This window comes from Pezoporus occidentalis, unplaced genomic scaffold (genome assembly GCF_034315485.1).
Source record: "Pezoporus occidentalis ecotype Australia unplaced genomic scaffold, CSIRO_AGI_Poc_V1 ctg40, whole genome shotgun sequence".
Lineage (NCBI taxonomy): Eukaryota > Metazoa > Chordata > Aves > Psittaciformes > Psittacidae > Pezoporus > Pezoporus occidentalis.
In genome coordinates, this window is record NW_026915725.1 from 2240310 (window position 1) to 2251983 (window position 11674).

At 61.5% G+C, this 11674-nt stretch overlaps 1 protein-coding gene across 1 annotated transcript; it reads right to left on the reverse strand.

The window, feature by feature from the left end:
• Positions 1-4642: 4642 nt before the first annotated feature.
• Positions 4643-6213, reverse strand: PTF1A (pancreas associated transcription factor 1a). The gene is made up of 2 exons (XM_062633628.1): positions 5300-6213; positions 4643-5178 (listed from the first exon to the last, which is right to left on the reverse strand). Exons 1-2 carry the CDS (start codon positions 5922-5924, stop codon positions 4976-4978), a joined length of 828 nt encoding a protein of 275 aa, XP_062489612.1. The 5' UTR covers positions 5925-6213; the 3' UTR covers positions 4643-4975.
• Between the last annotated feature and the right edge of the window lie 5461 nt (positions 6214-11674).

Genomic DNA, 11674 nt, shown 5'->3' on the forward strand with positions numbered 1-11674 from the left:
CTTCTCGGCGGGGCCGTCGCCAGACGGGGCCCCGCGACGCGGCGCGGAGGCTCCTAGCGGGGCACACCCCGGGGCCTCCCACTGCGCGGCCGCCGCGCAGGGGCGGCATCGCCCTCGTCCCCGGGGGCGCCCGGTAGTCGGGTCCCCTCTTGGAGACCTCCATGCGTAACGCGGGCTGCCGGGACGGGAGAGCCCCGCCGCCGTCGCCCACTGCCCCTCGCCGGAGCCCCGACGGCAGCGAGTCGGCGGCGGGATCGACGGCCGGGAGCCTCCCCCGGCTCGGGGCTGCCCCGCCCGACTCCTCCCGGCCGCTGCGGCGGCGCGGGGAGCGGCGGGGAGCGGCGGAGCGCACGCGCGCCCGCGCGGGGTCCGTCCCCGCGGCGAGGCGCGCGGCGTCGAGGACCCCGGGAGCGGCGCGGGGCCGAGGCGCGGGCGGGCCCGGAGCCGCCCGAGCGGGGGGTGAGCGGCTGCGGCGGGGGGGGGTCGGAAGCCCCTCAGTGCCTGCCGGGGCTGCCCTCGGGAGCTGCGGCGGCGGCGGAGGCGCGCTCGTCCCCGCCGGGCGGTCTCCGGCGAGGGCAGCGGCGTCCGGGCGCGCCTGGTCTGCAGCCGGAGCCATTCATCCGCTGCCCCTTTGTTCGCCCTGAGAGTAACGCTGTGAATTAAAAGAAATGACAATATTTCGTATCTGCTCGGCCGGGCAGGAGAAGGGCCCTTGAGCCTGGCAAAAATCAGGCGGATCATTCATCGTGCCACCCCGCACCTGTGGGCTTGGCATTGAAAACCCTGCGGACCTCTTCCTATTCAACTTAATTATTCCCCCAAGGCGCACAATGGTTGAAATGGAGCAGGTTGGAGTCTGTTTATTGGTCGTAAATGTTTTTCTGAAGATCTTCTGAATCTCATTGTTAGCTCGTTGTTTGAGGCTGCCCTCTTTCTTTCAGACGAGAGTAGCCTTGGACTTTTCAATTTTCAATCGTAACATCTGCTTAATCGTACGGATCAAAATATGGAGACACAAAACATATGTAATGGTTGATTTGTTAAATCCTGGTAATGAGTTATTAACAAGGGAAAACAATGGGGCAGGATGGTGAGAGCCTTATGGTAACAGAGTCACTTTATGTAACGCCTGACGTTTCCCTTCTTGATAAATGGAACTAAGGTCTGAGCGCCAGGTGATAGCAAGAAAATCAATGTCTTTAGGGGCCGGCCCCGAGACTTTTTTTCTATGTGAAAAATTAGGAGACATAAAATTTAATTGGCTGATCAGGGGAAAGCAGTGGTCTTAAGTTTAATTGCCAGTAGGCTTAGCGAGGGAGACAAAACAAGATTTGGGCCTGTTTGTTTGCTTGCATCCCAGCGCCGCGTCCAAGTGTATCGTTGAAAATGTGTTTTATTATAACACATGTCATGCTTTACAGTTCCCATATTGTGTAAAGACAATAGTTAATGGTACATTAAAGACAAGCAAACCATGCCAACACGTCTTGGACACATTGTAAGGGCCTCTCTCTTTGCTCGCTTTAGGCAGCTGCAGTCCAGGACCCAGAAGCACAAAAAGAACAAGTTTGAAATACCAGGTGCATCCGAGAGAACCACGACAGGGATTGATATGTTATAGCCCAGGACATGAACCTAGCAATAAAGATATCATTGCGATTGTTTGCGGCTTCCACGCCATGTAAAGCCGGAGGCGCCGGGGCAGGCTGCTTGCTGGCGGCGGAGGCTCGGCCGCCCCGGGCTCCCCCGGCGCCCTCCGCCAAACCCGAGCACCTGTTGCCCAGACCCCGGCCCCGCCGTGGGAACCGCCTCCCGCCCGGGCTTCCAGGTCCCTGCACCGCGGCTCTCTGCGGAGTTATTTAGGGCCGTTCCCACCGGCTGCGGGATGCTGTGGAAAGCGGGAGGGAGCTTTACCGGGGGACACTCAACTGGTGTTTGTTCGACCTCGCAGCTGGCACTCGGTGCCAGTGAGGGGTGCGTGAATGAAGGAGGGGGTGAGAGCCCGGGATAGGGCAGCCTCTCTCCCCGCGCCCGGCCGCCGGCAGATGAGCGGCCCTGGGAACGGCGGCGGGACCGGTTCACAGCGCCGGGCAGCCCCCACCTGCGTCCGGCTTTGCGAGGGGCCCCGCCCGCATTCCCGGGCCCGTGGGCCGACTAAGCGGTCCTCCCGGTTCGGCCGGGGGGTGCGGTGAGGGCCACCTTGTTGTATTTCTTTATATATGTTTTTTTTATTTTTTTAATGGGGGCTTGCCTGTTCTGCACAATAAAGATGTCTTTTCACCTGGTGCCTCACGGGTGATGCCACTGGAGCACAGCATCACCCCGCACGACCAGAGCCCGCACCACCCTCCCGGCAGCCAGCAGGAACCAGGACGCCTGCTAGCGCCTCCAACATCCCCTGCACCACACGGGGCTGGGGATTCCCTCTCCCACTTTTGTTCTGTCCAGCCCCACTTTGCAGCCCCCGGGGTGATGCGGGGCGGGGGGGGTTAGGGGCAGAGGCCTGGGCCCGAGCGGGCCACCCCCGTCCCCTCGGGGCACCGTCGGGGCAGCGGGGAGGCCCCTGCGGGAGCCGGTGTGTAGTTTCAGGCGGGAGGCCGGGGCTTCGGGAGCGGGGCAGGGGCCCGGGGGTTGGCGGGGAGCGGCTGCCCGAGGCGCGCCGGGGGGAACAGCGCTGGAAGGTGCAGCCATCCCTGCCATCGCCCCGGTGACGGCCGCGGGGAGCAGCGAGAAGAGGCGGCGGGCCCCGGGGCTGCGTGGCTGTCGGTCATGCCTGCGCCACGCTGGTCCTCAATGGACCCAGACGTGCTCTCCCCCAGAAAGCTACCGCGGAAGCCCCGAGCTGGACTTGCGGGAGTGGCCGGTCCCGCTGCATCCCTTGGGCCAGGACCTGCGCAGGCGCCTCCTCCTGCCCCGTGCGGCGGGATCTCGTCGGAGGAGCGCGGAGCTGGGGTGAATGGATGATGAGTCGGTCAAAAGGAGCTGTCAGTCTCTTTGAAGACTGCGTTTAAAGGGACTTGCCAAGTCAAGACGGGAGAGTGACAAGATAGACACCCTGGTGTTTTACATGCGAAGGCCGGCTCTTCCGCTTCATCTGCACCATACTAAAGGATGTGTTGAAGCTTTGAATCACAAAAAAGTGGCACGCCGAAGAAAAGGTGCCACATAACAATGATTGTAGTGTTTAAATTGTGGGAGACCGCATCACCCGAGCCAATTGAGACGGACGGGGCTATACACAGAAGGAAACGGTACAACACTTCCATAACTTATAATTAAGCCGAAGTCCGCCTAACATTTGACTTTCTAATGAGTGTAATGAGATTACATGCCTGATGGAAGCATTTGTGCAAAAGCGACTTTCTGTGTTTAATGAGGTCCTAATACAGGACAAGATCGAATTATAGGTCGGCTCTTTTTCCAGTTCAAAGAGCTCCGTTTAAGTTCAACGACTCCGGTGCCGCCCGCCTCCCGTCCGCTGCAGGACGGGGCGAGGCTTCAGCCGGGTTCGCACGGAAAATGGGCAAAGAAATAAGCAAAGCTCCCCCTCAGCCCCGTCCCCAGCCGAGCCTCGGTCTGTTTTTGTGGGTAAGTAGCTCCTCTAATTGCTATTGGAATAGATCCATGCCATCCGCGCTAGGGAACTAAATGTGTCTAACTAGGTTAATGCAATTAGCATGCATGCAACATATTGCTCCCACTTTGCGGCAGCTTTGAAAAAAAACGAGAGGGAGAGATGTACAGTATATGATGGGTAATAATTATGCCTTGGCTCACCCGGGCCGTTCCCACCCGCCCGGGCACGCCGCGGGGACAGCTCTGCTCCGGCCGGCGGCCGGGCCGGGCATCTGCGGCTCTCCCGGGGGCCGAGCCGTCGGGGCTGAGCCGCGGGTGCCACGGGAAAATCAGCACCTGCGGCACCGGGTCGAGTCCAAAGCCCAGCCCCGGGCCGCCCCCCCGCCCCGCCGGTAGCACTTGCATGCCCTGGTCCCCACCGCCCCCTCCCCTTGCCGCCGGGCAGGTGCAGCCCCCCCCAACACATACACACACCCAGCAGCGGGGTACGCGGGGCTGTGGCTACAGGAGCAACTCTGCCACCAGTTGCCGGGGACAGCCTGGCCCCGCACGCGCAGAAACCAAGCCTGCCCCCCCTCTTTACCCCTTCCGCCCCGGCACTTTTGGGAAGAGCTTTGTCCGGCGGCGTTTGCGCGCCCATCCCCGTGACGGCGGGCCGGGGTACAAAACAGCAGCGGGGGGAAGAGGAGTGTCACACCCTCGCAAGGTTGGTGTTTGAGGACTCGGGTCTTTCAGCTGGAAGCTACAAGCAGAGAGCAGAAGCACTGAAAGGAGGGGACCTCCTAGAGATAGACAAAGACATCAGTTGGAAGCACTTCAGGAGAGGACGTCAAAAGGGGTGGAGAGAGGGGGTAGGTCTCCCCCGCCCGTCCCCGTCCCTCCCAGCTGTATAAGAGCAGCCCGAGCGGGAGATGGGGCAGAGCGGGGCCGGCTGGGGCGGCCTCCAGGCCCCGCATAGCCCGGGCTCACCCCACCCATCTGGAGATCGGGACGGGTGCTTATGGACGGGCTTCCCCGGGATGCGGCGGGACTCCCGGCAGCCGCTTCCCGCAAACACACTGCTCCACAAGGTACAGTCTGGTTTATTATTAACAAACACAGGAACAGTCCACGTGCGGCAATAAATTATTCTCACAAGTTCTGGCAATTTTTTTGTTTTCCCCAAAAAAAAAAAAAAAGTGCTGGTGGAATAAACCTATTGCATATCTTAAAAAAAAATCAGTATAAATTATATAAATTATATATTCAAAACAGACGATTCTATATCATTATCACTACTCCGTAATAAATAGATAAATAAAGTTGATTGCCCTTAGAGTCTGAATCTTAAATTACATTTACAATAAAAGTCTTTACACACAGCATGTACAAGGCTGGCGGGGGCCACCCGCTTGGTGCCTCACGCCACGAAGTCAAAGGGAGGCTCGTTCTCGATATCGTTGAGGGAGGGTTTGCTGTTCACCTTCCGCGGGTCCTCGGGGGTCCACACTTTGGCTGTCCGGATGATGTTTTGTTCCTTGAGTTGCTTTTCATCAGTCCACGACAGCGAGTGACCGGCCAGAGGGGGGAGTCCGTAGTCGGGGTCGCTAGGGGAGGGAGATCCTGGGGGACAGAGGGAGAAAGGCAGGGGGTTATTGCTGGGGACGGCATTCCTGCGGAGAGCCAAGCCGGGCTGAGCCGGGCCGGGCTGTGCCGTACGGGGCCGTGCCAGGCCGCCACTTACTTGTGCCGCGGTGGCAGATGATGATTTTCTTGGGCTGGCTGGGGCTCTCACTGCTGGCGCTGCGCAGCGGCAGGTCGGACTGCACCAGTTCGCTGAGGAAGTTGATGTAGCCGATGGCCAGGCGGAGCGTGTCCACCTTGGAGAGCCGCTTCTCGTAGGGGAGGGTGGGGATGTGCGAGCGCAGCCCCTCGAAGGCGTCGTTGATGGACTGCATCCGCCGCCGCTCCCGCACGTTGGCGGCCTGCCGGAGCTGCTGCAGCTCCGCCTCGGAGCGCACCCGCCGCCGCCTCTTGGCTGAGCCCAGCGCCTGAAGCCGCCCCCCAGGGGACAGCAGCGCTGCGCCCGCCGCCCCGCAGCACTCGTAGGCGAAGCCGGGCGAGGCGGGCGACGGCGGGAAGGTGGCGGCCTGCGGCGGGCATCGATAGCCGCCCTCGAGGTCGCCGCCGTCGCGATAGTACTCCTGCAGCTGCCGGCTGAGGAAGTCCACGTCCGGCTCCAGCAGACCGTCGGCTGCCAGCGCGTCCCGCGAGGGCGGCTCGGAAAAGAAGTCCTCCTCGTCGAAATACGGGGGCGAGGAGAAGGAGTCCAGCCCTCCGGCGAAGTGCTCCAACAGCACAGTCTCCATGCTACCCCCGGCCTCGGCAGGGACGAGCCGCGACGGGGCGGGCGGCCAGCCCCACCGGGACGCGCCTGCAGCCGCTCCCGCCGGCCCGCTCGCCGAGCCGCCCCGGGGGCGGCGGAGCCCCCGCCCCTGCCCGTGCCCGTGGCCTGCCCTCCCCGCCCCTGGGTGGCCGGGAGGCCGGGCCGCTGCCGCCGCTCTCCAGGGAGGAGGCCGGAGCCGGCTGGCGCGGCGGGCCGGCACGCGAGGAGTCTTATAACGACATCCCCGGGCGCGTGCCGCTGACCGCCGCCCACAGCCAATCAGCGCCCGCCGAGGGGGTGGACGGCCCCCCCCGTCGGGGCGACACCTGCAGCGCTCCCGCCGGCCGAGGGGCGGCGCCGCGGCGGAGACTGGGGGGGGTGGTGGAAGGCGGGCCCTGATGGTGACCCCCGATGGTGCCCCCCGCCCTGTCCTGCCCGGCCCCGCGGCCCGGGTACTCTCCTGGAGCCCGCGAAGCAGTTCAGGCTGGTGCTCCCCACACGTCGAGGCTCGCAGCCCATATCCGTCCAACAGCCTTCCCACAAGCCACAGGCTGACAGCGCGAGTTGGCATCGGGAGGATTAGTACCCTGGCGCTAGAAGGGGTCACCACCGCGGATCGTCCCCTTCCCCCGGGACAGCCAGCCCCTGCCGTCAGCAGAGCCGCTGTAGGAGAGAGCATCGGGTGGATGGATGGCGCAGGGTTTAAAAGGCGGGCAGATCTGTCATAACATCGAGCAAGAGCCGAGCGTGCGGCGACGTTGACCTGCCGCGTTTTAGCTTTTCCTACTCCCACAGCACTCTCGGGACAAGCACGTTTGGCGGAGGCTCTGTTAATAATTCCCCAACTGACTCTCACTGATTAAAGCCCTAAAAATTCTCACTGGGGTGAAATGGATTACCCGGCAGATTAGGGAAGGATTATCTGTCATTAGCGCTGCAGTAGCTTGTCCGGCAGAGGCTGTCCGGGTTTATCGAAAGTGACTTTTCAGTGTGGCACCAGTAACACCGAGATCAAACCCCGAGTGGAAACGCTCCGCGCCCTATCAGCAGAGAAGGACAGGGCCAGCTCCGGGAAAGTAATAAATGACTCGACTTCAAAGCCGCTGACAACGCCGTGATAACGGCGGGGAAACGCGTGAGTCACGGGAGGGAACAAAGAGCTTTGCAAGAACCAAATCTTGGGAAGTCCTGCCTGCAGACGGACCAAGCGAAAAAACGAGAAGGGAAGGACGAAACCTTCGCCTGACGACAGGACGCTTTGCGGGGGGACCTCTGCCACCGTTCCGGGACGGCGGAAATGAGGAAGTCCCCCATCGAGGGGCGGTGAGACAGCGAAGTGGCTCCCCGTTCACGTCCAGGGAGCGGGACTGAGGACCCGGGGTGGGGGATGAGGGGAAGAGGCGGAGGCTGCCGGTCCGGGAAACACCAGCTGCAGCTGCCTGCTGCGGGCATCACCGCCCGGTACCCTCTGCGGAGCTGGCAGAGTCCGGCACAGTTGCCCGCGGTCGAACAGCCTCTCTCCTACTCTGAGGGAACGGCTCCGCTGCCTACCCGTGCCGAGAGTCCCGCTGGGCTGCACACTCCCCTCGAGTGGGAACCCAGGCAGTTAGAGAACCTAAGAGGGGTCCAGGGCTACATCCTGCTCCCAACCGGGGCAGCTGCGAGGCCGGACCAGACTTTATCCTGTCTTATCCTGAAAACGTCAGGAGCCTTGCACAAGTTCCCAGGGCAACCTGTGCGGCTGTTTCACCTTCCTCGGTGTTAAAGGAACTGGTGTTGCCCCATGTATGTAGATTTCGAACCTCTCCCTTTTCTCACGGTTTTCCGTGCGCGTGGACTCCTGTTTCCGTTCACGCCCGCTGTCACCTCGCACCATGCACCGCTAGCAAAAGCCCGGCTTCTGCATGCTCCACACCCCTCCCGCCACTGTGCTGCGGCTGCCCCCGTGGCCGCCTCTGCCTCACAGTCTCATGAGTGCCATAGAACACGGGGAATAATCCCTTCCCTCGGTCCTCTGGGCTGTGATCCTGTTTCCGCAGGCAAAGAGATGCCGCCAGCATCCCGGGTGGCCAGGGCATACGGCTGGCTCTCGCCCAGCCCGCTGCTCACCGCCACTCCCAGCACTTCCAGTGGCGCTCCCTATGGACAGCTCCGAGCGGCACGAAGCCCTCGTAGCTTGGCAGAGTCACCGCTGCGGGCGGCCCCAGAGTCCGGTGAGTCCCGGAGTCCCCGGGAGCCGTCAGCCTAGCCCGTCTGTCCCACAGCCGCGCTGCGCAGCCCCTAATCCGTGCCACCCGCCGGCAGCCTGTCCCCCTCTGTCTTGTGCAGAGCCCGGGACGCGGGGACAGGAGCCCTACCTGCGTCCCTCCCGTCCCCGCTGGCTCAGCTGTGGCACACCCGCATGACGGCCCGGCCCTTCCCCAGCGCTTCCCGCGCACCGTGGCCGGGAGGAGCGGGCACGCCGAGGCACGCGTGCAGCTGGAGAGCCTCCTTTTCCCAAAAGAAAAGTGCCAGATCCTTCCCTCCCCACGTGGCACGGCCCTACCCGGGCCAAGCGCAGCCAGTGGATGAACGCTATGGCATCCTAGAGAGGATCACAGGCATAAACCTAGCACGAGATCCTCCCGGATCCATGTAATTCCTAACCCAAAACACACGGAAAAGAAGAAAGCAAAACCTGAAATCCTAACGCTGTGATTTTTTTTTTGACGCATTTCCTGGCCACAGAGCTGTTACTGTTCTCTCTCCTGCATGCCCAAGGAGTCATCAATGGGATTGTGAGTCCTTGCTCATGCCACACTACGGCTGGAGCAGGGGAATTCAAAGCCGATAAGCAAACCACTTCGAGTGGCCCCAGTCACCGTCACATCCACTCGAGATCCACATGCACACACTACGCTGACTCACAGCTTGCCTTGAAGCACTTCCCCTGGGGCAGACAGGCCAAGCACCATCAGATCCAGCGGTGAGCACCCCCTGAAACAGGCTTTTCTCCCCCATGGCCTCTGCTACCAGCCTTTTCCCTAGCGCAGCTTCTTGACCCTGGTCTGTCCTTGTCCACAAGAGTGAGGGAGGTGTCAGGGCCTCTCTCTTTAATATGGTGGTGAGGCATCTTCCCGGTGGCCGTCTGAAGGCTTTAGATTCATAGAATCATAGAACAGTTCAGTTGGAAGGGACCTTATCATATAGTTCCAACCCCCCTGCCATGGACAGGGACACCTTCTGCTAGACCAGGTTGCTCAAAGCTCCATCCAGCCTGGCCTTGAACTCTGCCAGGAATGGGGCAGACACAGCTTCTCTGGGCAACCTGTGCCAGTGCCTTATCACCCTCACAGTAAAAAAGTTCTTCCTCATATCTAATCTAAATCTCCCCTCTGTCAGCTTCAAGCCATTCCCCCTTGTCCTGTCACTACACCCCCTTGTAAAAAGTCCCTATCCAGATTTCTTGTAGTCCCTTTAGGTACTGGAAGGCTTCTCTAAGGTCTCTTCGGAGCCGTCTCCAGGCTGAACAAGCCCACATCTCTCAGCCTGTCTTCATAGCAAAGATGCTCCAGCCCTCCTGATCCTGTTCGTGGCCTCCTCTGAACTCTGATCCTGTTCATGGCCTCCTCTGGACTTGCTTGAGCAGGTCCACATCTCTGTTGTGCTGGGGCCCCAGAGCTGGACACAGTATTCTAGAGGAGGTCTCATGAAGAGTAGAGGAGCAGAACCACCTACCTCGACCTGCTGGCCACGCTCTTTTTGATGCTCCCCAGTATACGGCTGGTTTTATGGCCTGCAAGCAAGGGGTGATGACGAAGGAGAAGCAGGCTCTCTGCTGTTGATCTAAGGACAACAGGTTCCCAGAGACGCTGGGGGGGCCCAGCACATTTTCATCGCCCGAAGCCTGTCTCACTTCCCCAGGGCTGGTGGTCCTGCTTTGCTCTGGCGCACAGCTGGGATGAGCCCCGCAGCGCTAGGCAGTGAATGTCACACTATGGAGGTGGCACGACCGACAACAGCGGCCCACAAAACAAAGGCAGGTGACCTGGGCAGCTGGTCTGTGCGGTCTGTCCATCCCTGCGAGGCAGCTCCCACAGGACGGACAGACATTTCGCAGCGCCGTTGCGGTAGCAGGGGAAACCTGCTGCCCGGCAGCTCCAAATGATGGGAGCTCACTGCTTGGAGGAAGCTGAGGAGTACTTTAGCAACCTACTATGTCCAAACAGTTGGAGACGGAACCTGTCTTGAAACCGTTCAGACCTAGCAGATCTTTGGTGACTCGGCGAGCAGCGCCCCGGGGGAGGTGACCGATGCATGGAGCTGCTCTCGGACAGCTCCTCTCCCCCTCGCAGTGCGCGCTGGCGCTTCTCGTGTGCGCAGGGCTGCGAAGGCAATGAATGGAATATGGCTGCGCGGCTCCCCCGCGCAGTGCCCGCTGCGACGCTCGGCTCTGGAGCAGAAGAGGCGTTTCCCTCACTGTGCCCACCTCAGCCCTCGCCCCTGCGACAATGACGGGGTTTAAAGACGAACAGTTCCAGTTTTGTACATCGGTCTGTGAGCAATGAGCAATGACCGTCCCCGAAGGAACTGTCCGAGGAGTGGAAAGGCTCCTCCCGCGTTGCCTAAGAGGTTACGAAAAAGACACGCGAAAACCAAGAGCCGGTACCTGTGCAGCCCGCGCCACGGCAACAAACTTGGACCAGCACCACCTGTGTCGCAAACGTCCTTTTTTCAATATTTGTCCTGTCCCTCTTTTGTCTACCTGTGTGCTCACAGGAACGGCCCCTCCCTGAGCCACTTTCCAGCAAAGAAAATGCGTAACCAGCGCCTGACACCTCGTTATTTTCATTCCCCGAGGGCAGGAACCAGTAGGGGAGACGCCAAGGGGCACACCGCCTTCCTCCACAGCCAGTGACCACACAAAAGTTCCGCTGGCAGCCAATTCCACGGGGAATCGCTGAAGGTCCATAGATGGGGAGGGGCATGGGGACGGGGAGAGAGGGCGCGTACCGAAATTTAGTGGCCCACCGAGTGGACCCAGAGCACCCGGGCTTGCCAGGCTCTCTAGCCCTCCCTCAGCCGGGATGCTCAGCGCTGTACGCGTCTGGCCCGAGACGAGTAAGGGCTAGAGCCCCACCCTGGCTCGGGAAGGCGGCAAAGATCTCCCTGGGCGAGGGATTCCGCAGTACATCTGGGAAGCCACAGCGGCCCTGCTGTTCTAGGGCAAGAAGAACGTCCGTCCGGCAGATGCCCATCCCTTCCCTCTGACAGGTTTCTTCTCGGGGTCTTCCAGTGCCGGAGCGGAGCCGGGCAGCAGGAGCAGTCCCTCGCCCCGGCGGGACTGCAAAGCGCGCACGACTCCCGGCGATGCTCTGTGTGGGTCGTGGAAGAATGCTGTCTCTGAACTCCCAACACTCGCGGGGCTGAGCGCGGAGGCCCATACTCGAGGGATCGGGTCCCGGAGGCTTCGCAGCCCCTTGGGTCTGCCCCGATTCCCACAAATCCCTTTTTTTTACCCGCACACCCATGGCATGCCGGATGTCTTAGCGGCGGGCGGGGGGTGGAGCGGCTCCCTCCGGGCACCCCGCGGGAACAAGCGACAGAGCACTGCTCCCCAGCCCCTCCGCCGGGGTACAAGCCCCGCGGTGAGAAGCAGCAGCGCTCGTCCTCGGTGCCTTTCCGCTACCGCGGAGCCCCTGGGGCTGCTGCATGGGGAGCGCGGCCCTGCGCTGGTCCCTAGCGGGACGAGGC